We start from the raw sequence: 26,611 nt of genomic DNA on the forward strand, positions 1-26,611 counted from the left end.
AAAGGGCCCCAAGATCCACTCCGCCTGGAGCAGTGATGCCATCCTTTCCCAGTTCCTTTCAAAACAAGTGCAACAGGAATGGAGAAATCTGAACACTCAAACTGCCGATAAGGCAGACCTGCTTGAAGAAACCACAGACCCCTGCACCTCGGGTTTCAGGCCCGCCAGCCCCGTCCTGGATGGGGTTCTCACTTCCTTCACAGCAGCTTTGACGCCAGCGAGCCCTGTGCAAGAGTCAAGGAGAGCCCAGCCAGCCCTGTGATCTGGAGCATTCTGTGGGCGCCATGAGACCACCCGGAGGCTGCAGATCCCATCTCCCCATGGTGCCTGCCAGGCACAGCTGCCACCCTCCAGCTAAGGGAGGGCTGGGCCAAGCCCACATCTCAGACACCAGACAGTGTGTTATCCTTTAATGAAGAGCCAGGTCAGTAGGGCCACCATTCTCCCCGAGGCCCCCCTGCAGCAGACACCCCTCACTCCTGGCTGCCTCGGTGGCAGGGTGGCCCTGAAGCAGCCAGCCCTGCTGAGAGATCAGTTTGCAGCAGCCTAGGAAAGGCATTCATCTCTCGGACCTGGGAACATGGCAGCAGCAAAATGGCCAGTGGCAGCTAACGAGGTCAGGGATGGTGGAGGAGGAGGGCGGGACAGGAAGTGGGGGCTCTCCTCCTTCCTCTCTGAATCCCCCGGGATGAAGGCCAGTGTTCAGGAGCAGTACAGTCTCCCCAGGGGCTGGAGGCCCTTCCAGCCACTCTCTGGAAGCCCTTAGTCCCCAGTTTCCCTCAGACTAACATCACACAGAAAGTAGCCCACAGGGTCACTGGCCTCAGGGTCACCACTCCATCAGCCTCAAGGCCCCACGCCTGCGAGATGAGTCCAGCAGGGCCCAGGCCAGAGCCACCAGGAGACTTGGAGCCACCTTCCACTAACTCCGCTGGGCAGGCACTACAGGCATCTAAGAAGGTGGTCTCTCCCTCGTGGTTCTGGGGTTGCCCAGGCGGGCCTGAGGCACAGCAGGCCAGGGGCTCTCCAAGTCCCTACAGATCTGTGACCTTGTTTTCTACAGCCGCTGCGATCTGCTGGAGCCGATAGCCCAGCTGCATCTTCTGGGCCGTGCCATCTTCCTCCAGGGCAGTGATGATCTGAAACACAGAGACCAACTCAGCAGGGGGAGACCATCAGCCTGCCGTCTGCCTTTGCCACAGACTTCAATAGGCCTCCACAGCTACCGCAGCAGGTGTGGGCAGGGGCCCGAGAAACCCTGTGAACTGCCGCACTCACTTCCTCAGGGACCCCTCAGGGAGGGGACGATGACAGCAGAGTCACTGTGGGGTTTTAAGGATTAGTGAGGTAAGGAGTGAAGTACTTTACTCAGTACCTAGCACTCACGGTAATGCATGTCACCTCCCCAGTAAAATCATTTTGAGTGGAGGCCAACTTCACCCACCATGCTGGTCTTCTCCGCCACAAACCCCCTGGAAGCCCTGCTCCACCCATCCTGGCTCCCCTGCCCACCAGGCAACAAGCAGTTCCTAAATCCTACATGCCGGGTGCTGGACAAGGAGCAGGGACCCGGCAGTGATGACAGGTACGATCCCTGCCCTCGTGGGGCTCACTGGAGGGGAGACAGGTATTGACCAAACACGGACAACTACATAACCACAAGGTGGGCTGCCACAGAGGGAAGGGTGGGAACAGGAGGGGGTTGCCGGCCACGCCTCCACAGGGGACAGCTGTGTCACACGGCCCCGCCTCCCCCACACCGGCACCCACACTGTTTGGAGCAAGGCACCTGGACTTCATGCTTGCGCATCACTCCTGTGTCAAATGCCTGTCCCCACTCCAGGCCTGAGCCATGAGGCAGGGCCCTCATCTCTCAACAGCAACAGCCACATCCCTGGGGCCACGCAAACATCTGGGTAGATGATTCCAGCAGGCACTCAGTGGGTTGACCGGTGGGCGCTCTGATCCTGAGGCCCAGCCCAGGAATCCCCCAGAAAGCCCCTTTACCGGCTCTGTTGTGCCCTCAACTGCCCCAGACCCTCTTCTCTGGCAGCGCATGCAGCCCAGCCAGGCCCACACTCCCAGAGATGGCCTGCACAGCACACTGCCACATGTGGTCTCAGGTAGGGCTCTGAGCGAGCGCAAGGTCGGGGCACAGGTGGCCGCTGTGTGTCCCTCCCAGCACATCCTGCACACCATCTCCAGGCCCTGGTAGATCCCCAGCCATCCATCACCACCACCATGCCCAGGAGCCCAGCTGAGGAGCCCGGATGGGAAGGGCGGCAGCAGGTAAGAGCCGGGCCACTACCAGGAAGCACACCTGAAGAACACTTCCCGAGCCCAGGGCTCAGTCCCCCTCCACCACTCTGTGCCTGGGGGAGACCCGAAGGCTCCACACTTGCATCACAGAGCCAGCCACCCTCTCACACCATCCTGACCATGCCCAGGTTCTGCCCACCTGATCATAGTACTTGTTGATATACTTGTAGAGTTCGTGCAGGGCCACTCGCACCCCCAGGTCTCCAGAGTAGTTCTAGGGAGGAGAGACAAGAGGTTACAGAGATAGGGGGCGCTGCCAGCCACCAGAGGAGGCCCAGGACCCCAGGCAAGGGGAGTGGGGAAGAGGGGGCTGGGAGGTAGAGGAAGGAACAGGGCCCTGCATTGGGAAGCAGAGCCCCTCCACAGACAGGGGATGCCAGGCTAGACGTGCTAAGCTGGGGACAGGATAGGACCAAAGGGTCTCCTTGGTGGAGAGACCCTGGATCTGTAGTTTCACCATGGCCTGGGGTCTCCACTGGGGCTCGGCCTCTCTCCCCCTCCAGGCTCCAGCTGGGACCCTCTGGCATCCCAGGCAAATTGCAGAGCCAGGCAGAATAGGTGCTGCTCACAGGCTGTGACCCAGCATAATTCTGCTGTGACCTCATTCAAGTCTTTCCTGAGGTCACACCCAGGCCCCTCCATGAGGACATCTCTGAACCTCAACCTCCTCTTCAGGACAATGGAGTTGATATTACCTAACTTGTAGAGCTTTTATGGGAATCAAATGAGAAGTAATCAAAGCCCCCACGCACGGCAACACCCCACAACTGTAGCTGCTACTGTTATTGTGATTGTGGTCATCATCATCGTGGTTTCAGATTTACATTGTTTATAAATTCCCTGGACTGGACTGTTTGGAGGCTGTTTTAGGAGTAGGTGGGGGCATGTCTATAGTGCCAAGGAAAGCAGAGCAGTAGGAAGACGTGGACAGGCTGACCCAGGCAGTCCTGGGGCTGAATCCCTGCCACCTCGCTGCCTTGGAACTATGGTCCACAGACCCTGAGGGGCTGCAGACATCTAAACACCTGGCTGAGTCAGGCTCGGTGGCAGCTGCCAGGACAAGGCCCCTGCTGCTCTCTGATGAGACACTGGGAGCCCTGGTCTTTTACAGAGGCAGCGGGAACACTGTGCTGAGGCCCCCAGGGCTTCCCTGCAAAGGAGCAGTGTGAAGGGGGCAGGACCCTTGTGGCAGAAGGCCTACTGCCCGACCCAAGAAGCAGAAGGAGGGCCATACCCGGGACAGCTCGGCCAGGATGGAGTTCATCTCTTGATCACTGGCGGGGATGGTCTGTCTGATGTCTGCATAGTACCTGCCAGAGATCATGGGTCCGGCAGCCGCTGGGGAAACAAACCCCTCTTCACCCCACCAGGCCCACCCCTGGGCCTCAGCCGTAAACACCCACCAATCCGTCCACCCATTATTCCCCCAGATGCAATCCCTTTCCCTCGTACCTTTCCACCATCCGTTTGTACCGGGGAATATCCCGAGCATACAGAAGTTTGTTGATGGGAGAGTCCTGGGTGCCAGCAGGTGAACAGTGAAAGGGAAAGAAGGATGAGAGCTCCTGTTAGGGTGACCAGCTGTCCCAATTTTCCCAGCACTGTTTCAGTTTTAAAACTAAGTCCCGAATTGCAGGAAACCTCCTCAGTCCCAGACAACCCGGATGGTTGGTCACCCCACCTCATTCCTTCTGTCACCCCTCCCCCAATGTCCCATCTCCGCTGTCATCACCTTGAGCTTCCCCCCATCTCACTCCAAGGTCATCTCTCAGCTCCACGTGCCTCCACCCGGACCTGGCAGGGAACTGGCGTGCAGGGTGGGAAGGGTGCAGTGCCGCGTGGAGCCCTAATACTGCTTCTCCAAGTGCTGTTCATTCCCCATGTAATCATTTTAAAAACCAGGAAACTAACCCCGAAATTTAATTAAATTGCCCCAGACCACCTCACTCCTGTGTGGCTGAGCTGGGATTTGAAGCAGGTCCCTCAGACCAGGGCCCACAATCTAACACAGCCAGATACATCCTCTACCACCGAACTGGGCTCCAATCCCAGCTCTGTCCCAGTGGCTGTGGGCAGCACACTTCCATTCTCTAGACCTGCTGCCTCATCCTACAGCTGCTGGGAGGGTGAGGCAAGATTGCACTGCCCGCTGTGAGCAAGGGCGTGAGCACTGGGCCTGAGGCAGGATGCATGCTTCTCAGCAACTCTCCATGGGTGGCCCTTGGCATCCTGGTTTGCACTATTCCTGAGCTACCCAGGAAGCATGTGCAGTGCTGCTGGGAAGGGGAAAGCAGTGTGAAGATCAGGCAGAAGAACCCAGCTACCATACAGCACACACCCTGGAGGTGACCACTGGGTCCTGGTGTGGCTCTGTGGTTCTCAGCTCATCGCAGGCAGAGCAAAAATGGCTTACAAGAGACAGCACTACAGAGTGGAACTTTCCATCCTGTTTCCCCATGGAGATCTCTCAAGAGGTCCCAGGCCCAGGGGTCGAGGCTAAGCAGGGTCCGTTCTCATGCAGAGCCACGACAGCCCTGCCTGCTGGGTGCCTGAGCAGTCATGGTGGTGACCCCGTATCTGTCACAGGACTCTCTGGGTCCTGACCACTGTGACAACATACCTCCCCCTCTCTGTGCCAACATACCTCCCCCTCTCTGTGCCACCAGGCAGCCCTGACCACCTCTCCTCCATGCTTCCCAGCTCCCCTGTCAGCACATCCCTCCTCGCCTGGCCCTCCCCTGGACTCTGCTCCCCGTACTGCACGGGCTGGCAGACACTTCCACTGCCCTTGGAAATCAAATCTCCGAGGCAGCCTGGAGCTGCTCTGCGACTGTAGAATCCATGGGCTCACCTCCTCCAAGTCTCAGCTCACCACCACCAGAGGCCCGGGGCGCGTAAGGAACCCCTCCCTCTTCCTCACCCCCACATCCAACCCACAGCTTCTGCCTGCCCTGTACCCTCTAGTCCCAGCATGAACCTGGCCACCGCTCGTCCCAGGGACAACACAGCTTCCTCTCTGGACTCCAGGCTCCAGTCCATCTACTGCACGATTGCCAGGAGGCTCCACCTAACTCTCAGGTCTGACCACCCCCTTCGCCCTCGGGGTGAGCCCTTGCCAAGTGGCCCTGGCCTCCTGCCGCACCGTCGGCACTCTTTGCTCCACTTAACCCTGTGAATCAGCACATGTGCCCCCTGCCCTTGCTCATCCCTGAAGGCTGAGGCATGGCCACCTCCTAGGGAGGCCAGGGACAAAGCCTGTCCCCGGGCCTGCAAAGGCCTCCCATATCCTCCTCCTTGACATCCTCAAGAAGGCCTGGAGCCTGTGCACCACAGCACTCTCCATCCCCGGCCACGCTGCCCCACCCACCCAGACCCTCCCGGTCCACCCCAGCCAGCTCACCCGGCCCAGCTTGTGGTCAGCCAGGGTACAGGCATCCATGAAGGTCTGTGCAATGACCAGGAACACTGCATCCATGTTGTCAGATGTCTGCACGTCGAACACAAACTGCGGGTTTTTTATGATATTGATCCAGAACCTCAGCGGCAAGCTGTGGGCGGGGCAGGTGTGGCCAGTGAGTGTGCTGGGGAGACAGGAGAGAAGACCCCGCACATGCTAGGCCCGCCCCGCCCCACCCCCACCTGTTGGTCTTCCATATATGGACGGTGTCCTGGTCCGAGATGCCATGCTGCTGGGCCTGCTCGTCCAGCAGGTCAAAGAAGTACTTCACAGCGAGCGGCACGGGACGGCTGGTGCTGAGAATCACCTGGAACAGGTCATCCACAAACTTCTGCAGGGTGCCCTGCGGACGAGGGGAAGCACAAGAGATGCAGTCAGCAAGGGGACCTCAGCCCAGCCCAGCCTCAGATGCCTCATGACACCAGGCCTGTGTGAGCCCCACATACCCCCAAATCCCACTACCTGTCTCATCCCTGCCCCCAGCCCCACCTTCATGGACAGCAGGCGGGTCAGGTAGATCTCAGGGATGGCCTTGGCTCGCTCCCGCTCCCCGCCCCGGAGGCTGCCCCTCCGAGGCCTGGGCGGCTCCGGCTCCTCGCTTGGCTTCACCAGGTGCCAGGGCCGGATGCCCCCCTCGTCCACATCCTCCAGCATTGGGGTCCCTGTACCAAGACCTTACAGCTTATCACCCCTCATCAGGTGCCCCCTGCCCTAGACCCCCGGGGTCCTGCCAAAACCTGGGAGTGGGAGCACCTGGTTAAGGGCTTCTCTGGGTGGAAGGGAAGTAGACACAAGCCCACCCTGAAGTCCAGAGGACCTTCCCCCGTTACTGGAGACTGCGCAAAGCAAGGGTAGAGGACTGCGATGGCAGGGGTGGGGCGGGGGGGGAGGGTAAGTACTCACTCTCTCCAGGGACGTAATCCTGGCTTTCCCGGAGGACATGCTTGGTGAGGCAGGGGACAAGGGCCACAGTTGCTCCGTCTGGGACCTGTGGACCACAGCTGGTGACCCCTCCACCAGCCCACCCCACCACAGCCCTCCCCCAGCTCCCACCCCTCCCACCTTGTAATGCTGCAAGGTGTTCAGGCGCCTCCACAGGCCCTGGACCTCAGAAGTCACGTCCTCGTCAGAAAGAATGAGATGCCCGGCCACCCCAGACCGCCATTCTGCAAGGACAAGGTGGGCTTGGTCCAGGGCTTTCAGAATACCCTCCCTGCAGTGGAACCTGTCCCCTCTTATACAGGGACACTGGCCCCTCCATCAGGGGCAACCTCACCCAACTTCTCTGAAGTCCAGAAACAGGGGCCCCTCACCGGGTGACAGGCTGTCCCTGTAGAGGTGTTCCAGAGCCCACCTACCCTGGGTGATAAGCTGACCCCGCAGAGCTGGTCTAGGGCCAGCCTAGCCCTGGGGGTCCCCAGACCACCCTTCCCCTCTGCCCTCACCGACGTCCAGGGTGCGGGGGTCTGGCCGCTGGGCAAGAGGCACTCCTTTATAAAGCTGGTCCAACATCTTTTCCTTGGCCTGGGAGATGGTGTCACAGTCCAGGACCTTCACAGGCACGCCCTGGGCTTCTCCCGCTCCAGGCCCCACAGCCAGTAGTGCATTCAAGGTCTATGCACGATACATGGGAGCAGTCAGGGCTCATGCCACATGTGGGATGACCAAGATGCAAGGCCAAGGCCAGGGACAACCCATAAGGAAGCCACTGCCTCTGACCTCCAAGCACCGAACAATCACTCCTCCTTGTCTCTTCACCCGCCTGCCTCCCCAGGGACAGCAGCTCCCTCCATTCTGTGGCCCCAGCACCTGGCACAGTGCACTAGTGTCTGCTGGGTGAATGGCAGAAAAAAATGGGAGAGCACAAGTCCCTCTGAACTCTGATCCTCAGGCTCCTGGCACAGACAGTTAGGCTGAGGCACCTGAGGAAGCCCGCATAAGAAGTGGGGTCTCCACTAGCCAGAGGAGCAGGCCTGGCAGAGCCTGAATGGGATTTTCCCAAAGGAACTCCACGTGGGCCACGAAGAGGAAAGTTTCCCAGAGGGAAACAATGGGCAGGTCTGCCAGGGTGACTCCCAGCTTGGTGGGCACAACCATGCCCCTGGCAGGATGCTGAGACCATGATCAGGCAGACACTCAGGCCCTGACACAGCAAGGACCCGGATGGGCCCCGGGCAGGGTTGGCTGCTCCCTAGACTCAGGATGTGGCCACCCTGACCCCACCCCAAACCTGGGGAACCTCTGAGGTCCTATCTTCAAGGTCTGGCCCTCAAGCCTCTATCCTGCAGCCAGCTGGAGGTTAGGCTGGCTCAAACCAGATGCAGACACCCACACAATCATATGTGGTAACCCTCCTCACCTTCATGGGAGACTGACTCACCAGCAGGTTCTCTCTCTCTCTCCCCCTCTCTCCCTCTTTCGCCCCCCCTCACCAGGGGACGGTACTCCACGTCCTCTCGGAGCAGGCGGTTGTCATTCAGGGTGTATTTGGCTTTGCCAGTCACGCTGTCTACCGGCCCCTTGTCCACTTGATGCTTAATTCCACGGAAAAGCATGTACAGAGGCTCCCCTACCGAGTCCTGGGAGAGTGGCGGGCAGTTAGGACACCCGGGGCAGGGGACAAGCATGGGACGGAGGTGCTGGGGAAGGGGACAGGATGCAGGCCGCAGAAGGCTTAAGGTGGCTGAGGACATGCTGGGCAGGGGTGCCCAAGCTGTGCTGGGGCAAGAAGCTGCGTGGTTCAGAGTCCTGACTCTCCCTGGAGGGGAGCCCCACCCACCTCTACCTCACTCACCCTCACGAAAGTGTAGAGGCAGATGGACATCCAGTTGGTAAGCAGCTTCTCCACCACAGTCTCTGTCCTGAGATGACAGGAAAGAGGGAGCAGAGTCAGCAGGTGGGGACCCAGGGCTTTCTATTCTTCAGACCCCAGGCCCCAGAGGGCCTGACTCAGGTCTTCGCTCCAGCTGTCCATGGCCACCTGGCCCCCATGGCGTCTTACGGGCATACAGACCTGCGCAGCATCAGCTTGGGGTTCTTGGCCACATACTGGGCCACCAGGTCACTGAGCAGGGTGCGCAGGATGTCAGTGAAGTACTCAAGCTTCCCGTGCAGTGCCACGGTGAGCAGAGATGCCACGTAGGCGCGGTCCCGAGCTGAGAAGGTGCGCTGGCTCTCGAGGGTGTGGATGAACTGGCGCCAGGGAGAGGGGATGGGTGGGTGGGGAGGGCAGATTCAGAAACGGGGAGGGACTGAGAAGGGATGGGGCTGGAGGGTAGGGGGACCCCCTCCCCAACCCTGGAGAGCCCAGATAGGGGGCGGGGCCGGCACCTTGATGAGGAAGAGCTTGCTGTTAAGCAGGTTGGAGAGCTGCCCCAGCCCTTGTTCCACAGTGGGTCGCCTGCTCTCAGGCACGCCCAAGTCCCGGTGCAAGGGCGACTCCTGGTACCCAGGGAAGAAGACCCTCTCGGCATACACCTTGTAGTCGAGGAAGGGGATGCCGCTGCCCAGAAGGTCACTGGTAAGATCGGTCATCTCGGTCATAAGGTCTGTTGAGCAGAAGAGGCCAGGTTTGGGCGCAGATCCCAAGGTGATGGGAGCAGGCTTGGGCAGAGCCCTGGAGCGTGGGGTCTTCGCAGCCTCACCTGTGAACTCCTTCTTGCAGCGGTCCCTTACGCTGCTCTCCAGATTCTCCAGCTGGATCTGCACCTTCTTATAGTCCCTCAGAGCCTGCTTGCTCTTCCTCCTGCTCAGCACCAAGGTCAGGGCAGGGAAGGCCAGAGGAGGCCCGAGACCTTGCTGGGTCTCACCGGGCCCAGGCCTGTGCAGGCCAGCACAGTCTAACCCCGCCATGCCCAGCCAAGCCAGGGCCTAGTCAGAATAATTCAGCCTGTCCCATCCCAGGCAAGTCACACCCACCCACGACTCATCTAGCCGAGCCTAGCCCAGGGATCAGCAAACTAACACGGCCAAATCTGGCCCCTGGCCTGTTTTTGTAAATAAAGATTTGTTGGAACACAGCCATGCTCATGTGTTTATATGTTGTCCGTGGCCGCCGCTGGGCTATAATAGCAGAGCTGAGTCACTGCCACCCAGACCGCCTGGCCCACAAAGCCTGAAATAGTTACTCTCCTGCCCTTTATAGGAAGTCTTTGCCTATCCCTGGTCTAGTCTGCCCCTTCCCAATCCAGCCACACCCTGCTACCTGCCCAACCCAGCCACATCTGGCTGCACCCACCTGTACATGAGGACAATGATGATGACACCCAGAGCCAGAAGAGAGGTGCCCACCCCCAAGCCCACCTGGGCTGCCATGGGAAAAGCCACGGGGCTCTCGCCATCGTATTGCACGTGGCCCAGGGAGAAGCGTAGGTTCCCCATCTGCACCTGCACAGGGAGCCACATGTGAGCAAGAGGTCAGCACACACCTGATGCCTGCCCCGGCCCAGAGCCTGCCCACTGACCGTGAACTCAGGCAAAGCGTCAGGCACCTCCCGGAGGGCATGGTGCCGGGGTAGGGGCTGCTCCACGGGGGGCTCGCAGTACAGGTGGTGCCGGGTCAGCGTCTTCACCATGCAGGGGCCGTCCCCTATCATGGCCACCACCTCTTCCTTGGACATTGCAAGGTCCAGATTCTCCCCCTGGAACATGGGGTCACTGATTGATCATTCAGAACTCTTCCTTAAGGGGAGGAGTTGATGGCCACTCAGATCCTATCTCCCCAAATGTGAGATGGATGGCACTGAGACCCACCCCCAGGAGCAGGGCTGATGGTGCCTCAGCCCCTCTTGTCCTGCACATGGGGTGACAGCCCCATGGATGTTTCCCAAGCTGCCCCATGATCCTTTTCTGCCCTCCCTATCCTTCTTCCTTGAATCTTAACTTCTCCAGAGCTAAAAATCTGGAGAATATAAAGCTGTCCCCAAATCCTACCCAGTGACCTAAAAAAGCAGAGCCCCTGCTACTGCGTGTGTCAGTACACACACCAAGTATGTGTCCACACGAGACAGCCTGCCAAATGGGCATCAGCCCAGGCGCCTATTATGTACCTCGCCGCCACTGCGCGTGCCAAACTATTTACATATCGTTATTCAGACACCTGTCATGGAGTATGTCAGGACCCAGACCAAAGGACCTAAGACCCGGCCAGGTGTGTCGGGCTAGGTACCCCGCCGCCAGCCCCCTCAGCACTCGCCATGTCCATCCACTGGCCCTTGCTTTGCTTTCATGCCCCCTCTGCCACACACAGCAGTACCATCCGGCAAAGTGAAGGGTCTTGGGGCCCTGCCAGATCCCCCTAGGAGCAGTACCTCCACAGAGAGCACACTCCCAGGCTTGTGCCGGAATGGTGCGGTGGGGTCCTCGGGGTTGAGCGGCTGCAGAGTGGGGTCGGCCTCATAGGAGAAGGGTGTGGGGTTCAGTGTTGCAAAGTCAAAGACCAGGTTTTCAAGGATGAATTCCACACGGACCCAGGGGTCCTCAGGCAGGCCTGGGAGGGCCGGCGTGCGGCACGTGATAAGCTGGGAGGAGTTCACGTGGCAAGGCTCCTCAAACTAGGGCAGAGGGAGGGAGGACAGGGAGGGCCCGCTGAGGGTGCACAAGGGGGCGTCCAGCAAAGATGGGGACATAGCCTCCACTAGTACCCGCCACCCACGGCTGTCTAGGGGTGGGGGGGGGGATGAGGGGCAAGGTGGGCGATGGCTAGCCCAGTGCAGGCAGGGGATGCCCTTGGGGGTCCTACGTGAAGGCCGCCACAGGAGGCTCCAGGGGAGCACGCCGTCTCTGGGATCATGCGGTGCCTCCACCCAAGCCCCTGGCCTGGCCCTGGCGCTCCCGTGGCCACAGTCACTCGGATTCTTGGTGTCTGTACCACGTCCAAATTCTGGCCACGGACCCGTATCTCACGTCCTCCACTGAAAACACAGCCCATGAGCCACTTATGGCTTATGTGAACAAGGCTTTAAAGCACAGCCCAGTCCCTGATGTTAGGTCAGCTCCAACCCAAAGCCCCACGGCCCCTCTCCCCACCAGCAGTATGGGAGTCGAAGCCCCCCACATAGAGCCCTACAAACCCCCATATACTGGAGCTGCAAAGACCTCCCAACGGCATGCCATGCAGCCATGCTCTCGGCCCAGCACCTGAGGAAGCTCTTGGCGGGGCCAGCAGAGGTGATGTTGGGGTCTGATGTGTACTCGAACTGGCTGTGATGAAGCCTCCGCTCAGCAGCCCCAAACCACACAGCCACGGGGAGTGTGGCAGGCCTGGGGTGTGGGCTGGTCTCACACCGCAGTTGCTCCGCCTGCTGCTCCAGCAGCCTGAGAAGGGAGGGAGAAGTGGCAGGCAGGCCCGACTGGGCTGGAGGGGCACAGGAAGGGGAAAGGGGTGATTCCAGGACACGGGACCCACTCGGGCCACAGCTCACTTCCCTTCAGTGCTGATTGCAGTCTCCACAAGTGACCCTGGAGGCTGCACTCCCACGAAAGCCCCAGCTTCGACAGGGGCTGGCCGCTTTCTGATGGAGCAGACTTGGCCCTCTCCCCCTTTCTGCTCTCCCAAGTATCCCACCCCTCCATCTTCTCCCCGGAGCTCAAGGATTTTTGCAGAATGAGGAAGCGGCCCTCACAGGTGACAAGGCTGGTCTCCAACTACCACTCGGATGTCCTCCAGCCGCCCGGTCAGAAGCTTGGAGCCATGCAGGGTGAGGCTGGTGCCCCCGGCTCTGGGGCCTCGGGCCGGGAAGATGGAAAGCACCTTTGGGTCCTATGGGAAGGGGACAGGGAGAAACAGACAGGCATCACGCCAAGAACAGGGAGGCAGGGGGAGCAGACAAGGAGGCTTTGGGGTGGGGAGCCCCAGGGAGGCAAACCAATGGGCTGGGAGGAGCTACCTAAGGGGGTGGCCCATGGGTAGCTGGTGGGGACTCAATAGTCAGGCACCTGGTAGGCAAAGTCATGCTCTGAGACGCCGCGTCCTCTTCCTGGCACCTCCACCGTCACAGCACCTGCCACCTCCTCCCCGCTGGCCCCAGTGATACACACAAGGCTGTGGGCACAGGGCAAGCTGGGGTGCTGGGCCACACTAAGGGCCCTTCAAACTGACCCGGCCGCCCCCTCCCTGCCCCACTACATCACGTGTTCTCCCTGGCTCCCGAGATTGACAGAGATCCTCTTGCTTTGGAAGGAGTTCCTTAACGACTCACCAGGAGGCTTTGGCCTCTGAGAATATCTGTGGTTCAATCATTCAAGTCCAACCCCAGAGTCCCCTGACAAGGAGAATTTCTCTCTCTGTGGGGCACCAGCCCTGGTAAGGCTGGTGGCAGGGGTGGGTTGCTGAGCTAATGAGTGGGCCTAACCAGCCACCATCACCGTGGGCACAGCACCAGTTACAAGGTGGTGGAAACTTGATTTCCTCATGAAAAAAGGTTCCCGAAAGCCTCTAGTCAGGTCTGGGGATGGACGTGAAGGGAAAGTGAGCAATCTAAGAAATGCTGGTTCTTAGCCAGGAAACAGAAGCTTGGGGCAAATTAATCTCCAGAATGTGAAGCCTGCAGTGGTTCGACTCTTTGTGACATTGTCACGGTCACTGCAAACACCCCCAGAAAACAGAACAAGCAAAGTGTGAACTACCCGGGAGAGGCTTCAGCTGCAATGTATTTTTAATCACTTTATAAATCAGTTCAGAAAGTACTTTAGTCTCATGGTTCTAGAATCATTAACACTCACCTAAAGTTCTCAGTCATAATACATTCAGGGGGGAAACAACATGCTCTAGCAGAGTCTTGTTGAAAATAAAACTGCAGGGTACTTGCCTGGTGGTGCAGTGGTTAAGAATCCGCCTGCCAATGCAGGGGACATGGGTTCAAGCCCTCGTCCGGGAAGATCCCACATGCCGCAGAGCAACTAAGCCTGTGCTGAGCCTGCACTCTAGAGCCCACAAGCCACAACTACTCAGCCCGCATGCCACAACTACTGAAGCCCACGCGCCTAGAGCCCGAGCTCCGCAACAAGAGAAGCCACCGCAATGAGAAGCCCGCACACCGCAACAAAGAGTAGCCCCCGCTCGCCGCAACTAGAGAAAGCCTGCACGTAGCAACTAAGACCCAACGCAGCCAAAAATAAATAAATAAATACATTTTTTAAAAGAAAATAAGACTGTGGAACCCCAACACGGGCCTACAGATACAGATCTCTGCAGGAAGTGGAGGGAGGTGGTCTAAGGATCTGCTCTGGGGGGGTTTTGAACCAACTCTCCAGGTAACCCTGACATTCGGCGGGTTGGAGACCTGCTGCTTGTGGATGTCTCCTTCGCTGTGTTCTGCGTGTGCACATTTGGGACCCTGCAACTGCCAGCCTTGTAAGCCACAAGCCCTGGGAAAGTGGGAGGGGTCCCAGGGACTGGAGAGGGGCCTGACACTCAGCAAGTGTGTCACAAGTCTATCCCCATGAGGAGCCTGCCCAGGGCAGTGCCTGGGGAAGAAGGGTCAGCAGGTGGGAAGGTCAGCCGCAGAGTACAGCTGTCTGGGATCCAAGGAGCCTGCTACCGCAACTATGCCCGTGGTCACTTGGAAAGCCGGGTGAGCACACCTAGGCAGTGCCAGGAAGCAGAGCCGCCTGTCAACTCTGAGCAGTGACTAGACCCAGGCCAGAAACCTGCAGGTCTGTGCACAAAGCCAAGGCCTTGATAGTAACCCCAGCCCTGAGACACTGTGATCAGAACCAAGGAAAGGGGGAGGGGGAGGGCAGATGAGTAGTGGGTTGATGGCCCTAAGCAGGAAAGCCAGCTGTGAAGCCCACGGGGTGCCCCCTGCCCCTGTCAGTCCAGCCCACTCACCTGCTGGACACCTCGTACTCCTGAGCGTCCACAGCACAGGGCACTCCAGCCACCCTGACCGTGTCCTGCACGTCCTGTACATGTTGGCCCAGGTTGGAGCCCCTGATGGTGACACGGGTGCCTCCGTCTACAGGCCCAGTCAGTGGCTCCACCTGTTCCAGGACAAGGATGGCTCACCTCCACGCACCTGTTGACCTTTGGCAGCCTGGAGAGACAGCCCCGGCCTCCCACCTTTTGGGACCATGAACCCATAGCACCCCAAACCCCTTGAAGGGATGCTCCAGCATTTCAACACACCGAGTGGATGAGGGGTGCTGGGCACTGGGTGACCACAGCCTCAGCCTCGCCACAGGCCTCCCGGGCCACGCAGCGTGGATGCTTCCCCTTGCACCACACACAGCCGTACTGGGGCATGGCAGTTTGGCAGCGGCTGCAGTCCTCGTGTCCCACGGAACAATCATAAAGCACCACTGGGGGTGGAGAGATGAATGTGAAAGGCAGGCCAAGAAGAGCCCTGTTGCCACCAGCCAGTCCCAGCAGCCCCGGGTCACTCACCGTGCAGCCCATCCACACTGTCCACACGCAGATGGCCAGCCCGACGCAGAAACAGCCCCACGCGGAGCTCCGGCTGTAGAGCCTCATAGCTGAGCTGGAGAAATGGGAGTGGGGTCAGAGCCCAGGGTTAGGGGAGGCGTCAGGCCTGGGGAGACGGTGGTCAGAGAAAGGACCAAAATGACTCATGGGAACACAAAGCCAGAGGCCAGAGCTGGGATACAGGACCCCATGGGGCACAAGGTCAGAGGTCAGAGCTGGGGTACTAGGACTCCCTCGGGGTCACTCAGTCAGAGAATGGGCTGGGATGAGTGTGGTGCAGCCAGCTAAGCTTGGCAGCCAGCCTGTGGCTAGCGCGCCCTTGCCCACCCAGGACTCGGGATCTGTACCTGGTGCTGCTGGCAGATGACATGGCACCGGGTATCTGGAGGCAGCTCGCATTCGACCCGGGCCTCAACCACCACCTCGTGGCCCTCCAGCTCCATCACACACTCATGGTCTCCTGGGCTGTCCTGGGGACAGAGGACACAGCTACGGGGGCAGCTTCAGAAGCCAGGCCTTGTGAGCCCCACAGGGCCCCAGCACAGTCCCCGGGTTGGGGCTGAGACCTGAGGCTGTGCCCTCCCCTGCTCCCTGGGACTCACACATAGTTTGCCAACAGCCAAGGAGGCCACAGCAACAGCTGCAAAGAGGACACACTCACCTGGAAGAGGCGCAGGTTCCTGCCCAGCAGTCGCACTTCTCGCTGCACGTGGACCGGCATCAGGCTGGAGCCCTGCACACTCTCCACACAAGGGCAGGAGCCTGCCCCCAAGGTCATCTCCTCCTGCAGGCACCAAGCGCCAGGCAGTCTATGGAGCCCACCTGCCGCCTCATCCCTTTCCCAGGCAGAACCCCGGGGTCAGGCCAGCGTGAGGCAGCGGACGCCCCCCTCCCCTGCATCCTTCCCCTGCAGAATTGCAAGGTGGCCAAGAGGCTGCATCTGTCCCGATCCCCTCCCCTGAGGCCTCCTTCCTGGGCCGGGTCTCACCAGCTCCCAGAGCCCAGGGGTGTCGTACTGGTAGTCAAGGCTGGACAGGAGGATGAGGGGGGCGGGAGGGCCCTCGTGCTCAGCAGAGTCTCCATCACCTGAGAGGAGGGTGGAAGTGGAGAAGGCGGGCGCGTCACCCCCTGTCCACTCGTCCGCCTCGGGCAGCTCGCCGCCTTCTCTCATGAGCCAGTCCAGAGCAGGCTTCGTGGAGCCAGCAGCCCCTGGGAAAGCGGTGGCGGGAGCCGTGCCGGGGAGCTGGTCCAGGGGTACCGCAGAGGGGAGAGCCTTGGGGCCAGGCTCTGCAAGGGCGGGGGGCAGTGCTGCTGCATCTGAGGGCGATGGGTGGGAGGCCAAGAGGTCCTCGGCGGTGGCCACGGGTCCGAAGGCTGTGGGGGCAGGGACAGCGGTTCCAAGCCTCTGGCGGGGGCTGGGAGGAGGAGGGGCCTCGTGGAGAGGTGAGCCCGTGGAAGCCCAGGCAGGTGTGGGGCCGGGACCTGCCCACGGCCCCCGGGGGCTGAGCAGGGAAGGCCTGGCCCCGGGGGGGACATCCAAGGCTGTGGCTGTGGAAGGAGTGTCCATGGGAAGGGCGTCAGGAGTCAGGGCGACCGTGGCCCTGGGGGCTGTGGGTGGGAAGGAGGTGGGTGTGTCTCTTGCAGGAGGGGCTGGGGAGAGGGGCGGGCTCTGAAGGGGGAGGCAGAGAAAGACAGGAAGGGCCACTCAGCAGGCAGGTGCGGGAGCAGGCAGCAGGCAGGCAAAGGGTGTGTTAAGAGGAAAGGAGACCAAGGAAAAGAGAAACAAAAACAGCCCATTAATTCTCCAGAGGGGAAGGGGAGGGCGCGCTCTAGGGGCGTCTATGGGCATCTGTGCCAAGGTGGGGCACGAGGCCAGACCTCCCCTCCTCTCAGCTACAGATGTCCTCTCCCGAAACAGGTGGGACGTTGACAGCCGTCCTCCAGTGAGTCCGTCACACACAGCAGCTCAGGTGCTCACGACAGAGCACCCGGGGCAGGCAGACACACAGACCCCGGGCCATGAGAGAAACCCTCACAATGGGGAGCCCGAACCCCCCCTGGGGCCCGGCCAGGAGTTGGGCTCACCTGTCGGCTGACCACCATGGGCCCAGCATCACACAAGGCCTTGTGCGTGCACAGGTGCTGCCAGACGCACCAGTTACACCCCCAGAGGCTTCTCACGCAGGCCTGGCACCTGCACAGAGCACAGCCATGGGGTGGGGATCGCCACAGGGCAGCCCAGGGGCTGGGGGTCGGGGTGAGGAACTCACTGTGCAGATGGGCGGAGCAAGGTGACGGCCATGCAGTCATAGAAGGGGAGAGAAGCCTCAGCAATCACGACGGCGCCAAACCTGAGCTCCAGGCTCACGGAGACGTGGTCTGCAGAGGGAGGAGCGAGCTGGGCTGAGGAGCAGGAAGGGGCACTCAGACCCCGAGCTGACGTCCCAGACCACACGGGGTGGGTTTAGCACTCTGACCAGGAAGCGGTGCCCAGGGTCGGGAACAGTCCACAGGGTAGAAAACAGGGACTTTGGGGATTGGGGACCAGAGGGGGCCTCAGAGAAAGGCATCGCTCCAGGACCCTTTGCCTGGATTCACACCTCACCCTGACCGCACCCCTTGGAGCAAGATGGGAGGAGAGTGGGGCTCCCAGGCCCCGGGCTGTGGCTCCTTCTCTCACCCACCGGCTTCTCTTGGCAGCTCTGGAGCCTCACTAGGGTCTGGGGAGGGGCACATCACACCAGAACTGGTCAGCAGGGCAGGACTCTGGTATTCCCCAAAGTGGCAGGAATAAGACTCCCCTGGCCACAGGGGTGGCAGATCAGGTACCGACAAGAAAACCTGCGAAGAGAGGCCAGGATACGCTGTTGGAGCCACTGGGCAACAGAGCAGGGCTCCGTTTACAGGCTCCCAATGTGGGCAGGCACCAGCGGCCACCAGCCCTCAGTGATCACAAATACCCTCCAGCCTGGGTTAGTAACAGATGGTGAAAGCGGAGCCCCAAGAGAAGCGACTCAGGCAAGGCCATATGGTATTTAAAATCCAAGGCTGCGACCCATCACCAGAGCTCCCCCCGGCCAGGGCTCCGCCTGCTCTGGTCTTCACCTCCCTCCTCTCCTCACGGCTGATGTTAGCAGGACTCAAGGTTGCCACTCGCAGACAGCCCACCTCAGGCTGGAAGCTCCACAGCCACCGCTCTAAGCCCTGGCCCCGAGAGCACTCGGAACGGCGACTGCACCTGGGCAAGAATAACCAGTGTCCACCTGTGACCCTCACGGGGCCACTGGCAGTTCATGGGGCAGGGACACCTACAATCCTAGGGACCTGGGCAGGATCCTCAAGTGGGCCACGACATGCCTGGCAAGTCAGGGTGGAGGATAGGGGTGAGGGTAGGGCGTTGGGGCATCCAGGGGTCAAGGGTTGAGAGTCAAAGGCCAAGGACCAGGAACCCTGGACAGGGCAGGACATGAGGCTGGGGTTGGGGTGGGGCTGGGGAAGGGGCCAGGGTCGGGGGAGCACTGACCTGCCAAGGAGCACACACCACCCACAGTATGGGTCCCTGTGAGCCAGGCAAGATGCACAGTCCAGGTGCTGAGCACAGGAGGCCACAGGAACCTTGAGAAGCTACAGCAGCAAAGAGGAATTGAGGTCAACAATCCAAGCACCAGTGGCTCTCCACATATGGGCCCCCAGCTCCCCTGAGGCCCCTCCCAGCAGTCATGCCCTCCCTGGCTGGCATGTGGCACTCACCGTGCTCTGGGTCATGACATACAGGTGCTCAAAGGCCCCATCAAAGATGAGGTCTCTGCTCACCGCAGACCCCTGCTGGATGATCCGCGTGAAGTACGGGTGGCCATCACTCCCTGGGCCCAAGTAGACCTGAGATCAGAGATCACAAGATCTGAGGCCCAAGGCCCTCCCCTCTCACCCCAATAAAATAATTTACAGGTAGAATTTCCTCCTAGAGAGTACAGGTCACACCACCCGGCCCCAGAAAGAGGAGCACAGGTCATCTCTCCCAGCCAGGGCCAGGGGCACATCACATATCTCACATCGCAGCCCCAGGGGTCTCAGGCGTAGCTCTGCCCAGCTTGGGTCCCCAGCAGCCTGTCGCCTCCAGATCCTGGGGCAGGGCCCAGTACCTCCTGTGGACTCACCTTATGCAGCTGCCCTTGACTGTCACCCAGGAAAGCAATGGTGTGTCCATCTTCCACAGTGATTGCCACGGCTGTTAGCTGAACCCCTGGCCACTCCAGAACTGGCGTGGCTTCCAGGGGAACACGGCTGGCCATGGGGCTGGGCGTGTGGTCTGAGCCACAAGGGTAAGCATCCAGGGTGTCCTGCAGGCAGCAAGAAGCACAAATAAGGCCCTCCCTGGATAACGTCCACTGGCCCCTCCTCCCTGGACAACCCCACCCCTTCTCTCAGCATCTCTGCCAGCTCTTGGCTCTCCCACAGCTGCATTCTTAGCCTTGCCTCAGTGGCTTACCTCCACAGTCTGCAGCGGCTCCATCCCCCTCTTTTGATCCCCACATGTCTGGGGCCCCACTTTCTCCCATCCCTGGCCTGGGAGCTGCTTTCTCCAGTTCATGCACTCAGCCTTCTCCTGGACCACTTTTCCAAAGCCTCTCCAGCTTGCATCCTCCTCTCCAGGTCTACTAACCTGGGTCTCCTCCCACCTCTCACTGACTCAGTCCCCCTACATGTGGCTTCTACCCTTTTCATCCATCCTGAGACTAGAGCCAAACAAGTCTCAACCTCACCTGCCTCTCTCGCTCAAGAACCTAAAACAATAGATTCCATCGCCCCTACATTCTGGGTCCCTGCCCCATTCCCAAGAACCTCAAATGCCCTCTCAGTCCACCTACACAAATGCCATCCCTTCAGCGCCTGGTCCAAACCCACCCCTGCACAGCTGGCTCTCTGTCCCCTTGAATGCCACTCTTACCGTAAGGTACCCATCCATTACCCAGACACAAAGGAATCACTTAACATCCATTGACCTCATCAGTAAATGCCTGGCCAGTGGCCTCAGAGACAGGGAAGGGCTGGGCGGTGCCAGGACTCACCACGGGCAGCTGAGCACAGTCGGAATTGACATCATACTCAATGTAGGCCACCTCGGCCCCATCCTCAGCGCGGCCCTCCCGAGTGTAGCAGGCATCGCGGGTGCGATTAGCAAGGCGATCCACCTCATCCAGAGGAAAGGCACAGAGGGCAGAGGCTCCAGATGCCCCGGCAGCTGCCAACGGGGGCCGGCCCACAGTGGGGGGAGCGGCTGAGGAGAAGGCTGCAAAGAGCACCTCCCCCCGGGCCACCTCCGCGGACATGGCGACAGCCGCAGCCTGGATCAGCCCGTAGCGGCCCCCCTGACAGGCCAGAGGCAACTCCACGTAGGAGTAGTAGTGCTGGTCCCGGAGGCACACACGGGACACATAGGCACGGAAAGCTCGAGACTGAGCCTGCAGGTCCCGCCGGAGAAACAGGAAGTAGGCACTGGCCCCGCGTGCAAAGGCGCTCACAAAGTGGTGGCTGTACTCGGAGAGGCGGCCCACAGCTAGCTTGGCCGTCTCCTCGTAAGAGAAGGCAGCCTGGGGGTCCAGCGGCCTTAAGGCGCGGGTAGTGATGGGAGGGATGCCTCCCCCCACACCCCTGCTGGTGTAGCCCCGCCCCACAAAGAGGAGGGGCTCCCCAGCCAAGCCCTGGGCCACCAGTCCCACCGTGGTGACGGCAGGGTCGTTGGCGGCCACATACTGGGTGTCCCCAGGTCGCTCTGGCCGCAGCAACAGCTGCCCAAGCTGCCCCAGGCGCCGCTGCTCACAGACCCCCTGGTGCACACTGCCACACACCACCAGGGCCCCGGGGCTCACCAGGAGCAGCTGGTTCGGGTTGTTGGTGGGCTGGGCCTGAGGGCACTCATCAGGCGTCACAGGTGGCAGACAGTCCCTGCTGTCTAGCACAGGGCCAGTGGACACAGTGGCCTCCAGCTGCAGTTCAGGGCTCAGCTGGAACAGGAAGTTGGTGGCCCCTAGGTAGAGGGTGCCTGAGGTGGGATCCCGCGCCAGGTGCTGCAGATGCGTACCATTGGGAGTGAAAGCAGTCGGTGGAGGGGGCTGGAGGGTGAGGACCCACCCGGCCCAGAGTGCCTGGAGAAGAGCTGGGCCGAGGGCAGGCATGGTCACCTGGTAGGGAGAGAGGTTGAGCGGGGCTCATGTGGCCACCTGAGCACCGTGGGACCACTGGTGAGGAGTAGGACTGTGACGCTGCCAAGACGCCCCTCCTAACTCAGGGAGGGGGAAGCAGGTAGGACCAGGCTTAGATGGCACTGTGGTTAGGATGACCCCAGGACCACACACTAGCAAGGGGTCAGGAGACATTTTCCTGGAAACTTCAACGCTGCCCATTCTCTGTAAGCACTACTCTCTCAGGAGACCTGCATCCCACACCCCTCACCCTGCCCTGCCCTATGTCATAACAGGGTCCAAGGGTAAGAGGCTAAAAGGGCAGAGACATGGAAAACATCCCATTCCCAGGGACTAGGGCCTGGAAGGTGCAGGAGAGCAAGGGATGGGAAGAAGGGACCCAGAACCCCGAAGAGAGAAAGGCACCCTCTGCATGGATGTCAGTTTCCTGGGCAGAAAAAGGGAGGGCAAGGTCTCATGGGCCACCTGCATGTTAGAGTAGGGTAAGAATTGGATGAAGGGCCTTTCAGGCTAGGAATCCAGAAGGGTAATAACCACAGAACCAAAGGGCCAGAGAGATAAAGGGGGTTAAGGCTGCCAGGGAGGGCTTCCCTGGTGGCTCAGTGGTTAAGAATCCGCCTACCAATGCAGGGGACGCGGGTTCGAGCCCTGGTCCGGGAAGACCCCACAGGCCGCAGAGCAACTAAGCCCATGCGCCATAACTACTGAGCCTGCGCTCTAGAGCCCGCAAGCCACAACTACTGAAGCCCGCATGCCTAGAGCCCGTACTCCGCAACGAGAGAAGCAACTGCAATGAGAAGCCTGCACACCGCAACGAAGAGCAGCCCCTGCTCTCTGCAACTAGAGAAAGCCCGCGCACAGCAATGAAGACCAAACACAGCCAAAATAAATAATTTTTTTTAAAAAAGGGCTGGCAGGGATAGGGCGTAAAAGGCTAGCTAGACCCCACCTTGGAGAGCCCTCAGCAAAGGTGGGAGTCACACTGCTCCCAGACACCTAGGTGTGAGGTCAGGCTCACCTGGCAAGGCCAGCTGGATCAGGAGACAACAGCATGCCCCGTGTGAGAGTCACCTAGCCAGGGAGAAAGCAGAGCATGAAGCTGGGGGTTGGGCTGCAGGCATGTGGGCTCCCCACCATGGAGGCAGCACAAAGGTACCTCTCCCGGCTGCCCAGTCTGCTGGTGGAGCTGGGCCCAGCCTGGCCCTCGGCCACCAAACACATTCCACAGGGACGCCTCCTCAGAGCCCACAGAGAGGGGGAGGGCAGCAGAACCAAGCACCCTCAGGGCCTGGGAAAGGGCAACTAGGAAGGAGCTTTGCGGCTGGCAGGGCCCAGTCAGGCCCCCACTTTAGTCCTGTGGCCCCTGCAGCCCGTTCCCGGCACTCTCCCATCCTCGTCCTCTGCCCAAACTCTCCCCTATCAGGGTACCCTGGTACATACCCTCCACACAGGCCCGGGGCTAGCCTAGCCCCAAACCACCACCAGCACATAAGCAGACACATGCTCGCACACACCAAGAAGCATACATACCACCCACCCTGGATGCACACACCCACACACAAACACATGGGCACGAGCACACACACAGATGCATGCACATACTGCCTATGCATAGCGCACGGAGACACATACCCAGAAACACAGGCAAACGTCCCACACAGACACGCTACCCACCTGCACTTAGACACCTGCACAAAGACACATCCACAGAGACAAACTCTTTACACAAAGAAACATGCACTCCACACAGGCACATCACATGCACCCACCCACCCAAGACATACACACCACCACCCACTTTCAGACCCCACACACAGAGACTCACGCACACTTCCCTGGTTTGAGCCCTAAGTCCTAGAGGGCTGCAGAAGCCAGGCCATCTCTTGCTATCTCCTCTCCTGCAGGTCAGAGCAGAGCAGGGCTGGAGGGTGGGGGGCAGGGGGGGTTGTCCTAAAGGAAGTCACCATACTAGATGTGCCCCACTTCCCCAGGACCTTCGCAGACCTTGAGTGCCTGCTCTCCTCACAGACCCCACCTTGCAGGCTCCACATGAAGCCAGGTGAGATCAGCCACCTTTCCCAGACCTGGATGGTCTCCAGCCAGGAGCACCAAGATTGGTAAAGCAGAGAGGACAGGCCATGCATCCCAAGCTGAGACACTTCCCCTACTTGTCTGTGCCCAGGCGGCATGGCCCAGCCCCTCCCACCACCCAGCTGCCAGTCTGCCTGTTCACTCTGTTCCCAGAGCTTCCCAGGGTCCAGGTTGGCTCCTTCCAGCCAAGGCTCCCGGCAGGGTGCTCCTGAGGCTGGCCCAGAGTGAGCAGGGCTGGGCGTAAGGCTTGGAGGAGGGTCCAGCAGCCCGGTGGAAGCAGAGTACTGTGGCCATGGCCTGGCTGGGCAGTGCTCCCAAAATAGCTTGGGGGTTTCCATTTTTAGTGTGCAGAGAACAGGGAAGCTCTATGGGAGCAGGAACAAGGCAGCCTCTGTTTGCCACTGAGGGGGTAGGAGGAGGGGGCCGGCAGGGAGAGTCGTGAACCCGGCGAGAAGCCCAGGACTGTGGCAAGGCCAGGCTTCCCAGGAGCCCCCCACCTTGTTTCCAAGGGATGGGGGGAGAACGTTTCTTCCTCTGGGAAGACAGGGTCTGCCTGAGGATGGGCAGAGGCCATCTCCCATGCTCAGCCACTGCTCAGTCCCTCCTACCACCTCCCGCCTAGGGATGCGCCTTGGGCAGAGGGTCTGACCCATCACTGGCTTACAAACATTTGCTCAGCGCCTACTTCAAGCCAAAGTTCTCCAGCCCTCAAGGGGCAGCAACCAGGACAATCCCTAAATGTAAAATCACAGCTGGGTCGAGTGGCCCACAGGAAGCGGATGGGCAGGATCAGAACAGCTCCTGGCAAGGCCACATAGGATACTGGAGGCCGACTCACGCTGGGAAAAGTGTCAGGCTTCTTCAATCACTGCCACAGGGCCAAGCAACCCTCGCCCTTCCCCACATACCATGGTTAGGAGGAGGACAAAAAGAAGGACACATATTTCACTTAACCTCTGCCACCGGCCATAGAGCAGCTCCCAGCCCCTCCAGCTTACCCCCTCCCACCTCAGGGGAACTTCAAGCGATGTAGCGGAGTACATCCCTCCTTCCAGAGTCTTTGGGGCACCCCAGGGCCTGGAGTATAAAGGTCAAGCCCTCCAGTCCACATGCTCTCCTGTGCGATCCATGCCAGTGCTCCCCCGCACATGCTCTTCGTTCCTGCCAGCCTGAACTGCAGGCTGTTTCACACTTCTCCGTGCCCACTCCCTCTCTATCCCATTAACGATGGTGCCCAACCATCACCTCCCAGGGAAGCCTTCCCTGTCCCCCCACGCTCCTGAGGAGCCCACTACACATGGCCAGTGGACATCCCCAGCCACCACCCTCGTGTATATTTTTGCAGCTCTGCCTTGGGCTCTCTAAGCTTCAGGTTTCCTATCTGGAGAATGGGAGGCGGGACTGCTCTGACCATTAAACGTGATATGGTGTGTGCCTGGCATTAGAGGCACCAACCAAGGCCACTCTTCTCCTTGTTCCACACTCCCACTCTTGAAGCTCCTTAAAGGCAGGGAATGTGACTTTTGATTCAGAGGCCCCAGTAACCAGGACAAGTGTTAGCACAGAGCAGGTGCTCCTTACATGTTGAAAGAACCCTCATTTCACAGCCAAGAAAACCCAGCCAACAGGGGAGATATGGAGCCCACAATCCTCTCCAAGCCACCTGGCTTCTTGAAGGATGACACAGGGTCAGCCCCACTTTTATTAATGACCAGGCCAGAGCAGGCTGAAAAGGCTGGTTTGGAGTTAGGCCTCAGGTCCCCAACTTACACAGCTAGGATCTCTTGCCCACTCCCCATATCTCAAACCCCAGCCAGAGTCACAGCCAAAGCCTAGCTCTTCTGGGCCCACCTTTCTCTGGACCGCTTCAGCAGGGCCCAAGGCTGCCTAACTTCTGTCTGCAAAGAGCAAGCACCTCTCCCCGCCCTCCTGGGGCTGTCCTCACTAACCAAGAGGGCTTATAAACTCTGCCCTTCAAACCGGGAGAGGGTTCATATCCCAGCCCTCATTTACCGAGTCGTGGGGATTAGTGGGAAACCGGCCTTTCCTTTCTGCCCTCGCTCTGCTCCCAGGGTCCACCCAAGAGAAGTTACTAATTGACAGCGCAGGAGTGCACAGTGCTTACCCTGTTGTTTGTGTTGAAGTGGGGTGGGGGTGAGGGTCCACCATTTACCGGTGAGGACTAAAGGAGTGCTCATCAATCACCCACCGTCCGTATATATACGGCGGATGGGGGGCTGGGGCTTCCCCTCTGGGGGTGCGTGGCAGGGGGATCACAGGCTTCCTTTTGTCAGTCGCGCCGAGCGCAGCCTGGAAGGGCTGTTACTACGTAGGGGAAGCCTCGACCTCCCCGTCGACTTTTCCCCGACCCTCCTCCCTCCTCCCCGACCAGAGCAAGGACCCCACCAGTGGTCCTGGGAGGGCGGGGAAGAGGCCGGACGGTCCCGGGCTGCAGGCGGCTGCTGCGGCGTTGGCGAGGAGGGGGCGCGAAGGAGCAGCTCCACCTCCTCTGTCTCCCAATCGCGTTACAGGCGGAGCCGCCAGAGTTTCCCTTCGCGCGGAGAAGTATGGTCCCAACTCTCAGGACCGAAACCGACCACCATTCACACGGGCTGCCCGGGCCCGGCGGCATCGAAGCTCCAGGCCCTTCCATCCCGGGGATGCGCCGCCTCGCCCCGGTCCTACCGCCCCGGCCCCGGGCCCCGCACTCACCACCCGGCCGGGCCCCGCAGGACTAGCACGCCGAGGCGGGCGCCGGCCGTTCCGGGCTCGAGATCTGCGCGCGCGGCGGCGGCGGCGGCCTCCCCCCCCGCCCCCCGCCGGAGGTGGGTCTGGCGGAGCCGCAGCTGTTACCCGGAGACCGAGGGGCGGAAAACTGCGGCCGCTGCCCGCCCCTCCCGCCGCGGCGCTGCCACCGCTGGGAACAAAGGAGACAAAGCCGCGTCGGCCGGGCCCGGCTCCGCTCCTTCCCCCCCTCGCCCGCCGGGCCGCCCTCCCCCCGCCCGCCGCCCAGGCCAGGCCGGAAGCAGCCGGGAGAGCCAGGCGCGCGGCCCCAAGCCGCCCGGGACCCCGCATTCCAGCCCGCCCGGCTCTGCACTTGCCGGGGGCGGGGGACTA

General features: G+C 60.4%; 1 protein-coding gene across 2 annotated transcripts in view; it reads right to left on the reverse strand.

Moving 5' to 3' along the window:
• Positions 1–395: 395 nt before the first annotated feature.
• PLXNB1 (plexin B1) overlaps positions 396–26,611 on the reverse strand; it is a 26,649-nt gene continuing 433 nt past the window's right edge. Inside the window, exons 1-38 of one of the 2 annotated variants that reach the window (XM_007446153.1) lie at positions 26,207–26,447; positions 22,422–22,474; positions 20,270–21,382; positions 19,358–19,540; positions 18,951–19,079; positions 18,724–18,824; positions 18,306–18,438; positions 17,885–18,041; positions 17,471–17,579; positions 17,286–17,394; positions 16,189–16,869; positions 15,862–15,984; positions 15,548–15,670; positions 15,162–15,255; positions 14,904–15,076; positions 14,607–14,758; positions 12,713–12,818; positions 12,400–12,536; positions 11,915–12,091; positions 11,517–11,688; positions 11,086–11,328; positions 10,240–10,416; positions 10,014–10,162; positions 9,421–9,521; positions 9,107–9,324; positions 8,790–8,968; positions 8,571–8,637; positions 8,209–8,355; positions 7,222–7,390; positions 6,839–6,942; positions 6,680–6,764; positions 6,266–6,438; positions 5,959–6,119; positions 5,720–5,867; positions 3,772–3,836; positions 3,554–3,629; positions 2,459–2,533; positions 396–1,139 (exon numbers count right to left, since the gene is read on the reverse strand). In XM_007446153.1, coding sequence (XP_007446215.1) covers positions 1,035–1,139; positions 2,459–2,533; positions 3,554–3,629; positions 3,772–3,836; positions 5,720–5,867; positions 5,959–6,119; positions 6,266–6,438; positions 6,680–6,764; positions 6,839–6,942; positions 7,222–7,390; positions 8,209–8,355; positions 8,571–8,637; positions 8,790–8,968; positions 9,107–9,324; positions 9,421–9,521; positions 10,014–10,162; positions 10,240–10,416; positions 11,086–11,328; positions 11,517–11,688; positions 11,915–12,091; positions 12,400–12,536; positions 12,713–12,818; positions 14,607–14,758; positions 14,904–15,076; positions 15,162–15,255; positions 15,548–15,670; positions 15,862–15,984; positions 16,189–16,869; positions 17,286–17,394; positions 17,471–17,579; positions 17,885–18,041; positions 18,306–18,438; positions 18,724–18,824; positions 18,951–19,079; positions 19,358–19,540; positions 20,270–21,376 — 6,408 coding nt within the window. In that variant the 5' untranslated portion in view covers positions 21,377–21,382; positions 22,422–22,474; positions 26,207–26,447 and the 3' untranslated portion in view covers positions 396–1,034. Of the gene's footprint in view, positions 1,140–2,458; positions 2,534–3,553; positions 3,630–3,771; positions 3,837–5,719; positions 5,868–5,958; positions 6,120–6,265; positions 6,439–6,679; positions 6,765–6,838; positions 6,943–7,221; positions 7,391–8,208; positions 8,356–8,570; positions 8,638–8,789; positions 8,969–9,106; positions 9,325–9,420; positions 9,522–10,013; positions 10,163–10,239; positions 10,417–11,085; positions 11,329–11,516; positions 11,689–11,914; positions 12,092–12,399; positions 12,537–12,712; positions 12,819–14,606; positions 14,759–14,903; positions 15,077–15,161; positions 15,256–15,547; positions 15,671–15,861; positions 15,985–16,188; positions 16,870–17,285; positions 17,395–17,470; positions 17,580–17,884; positions 18,042–18,305; positions 18,439–18,723; positions 18,825–18,950; positions 19,080–19,357; positions 19,541–20,269; positions 21,383–22,421; positions 22,475–26,206; positions 26,448–26,611 lie in introns of those variants that run through there. The other variant, XM_007446152.1, reaches the window with a different exon arrangement.

Source organism: Lipotes vexillifer, unplaced genomic scaffold (genome assembly GCF_000442215.2).
Source record: "Lipotes vexillifer unplaced genomic scaffold, Lipotes_vexillifer_v1.1 scaffold491, whole genome shotgun sequence".
NCBI classification, from domain to species: domain Eukaryota; kingdom Metazoa; phylum Chordata; class Mammalia; order Artiodactyla; family Lipotidae; genus Lipotes; species Lipotes vexillifer.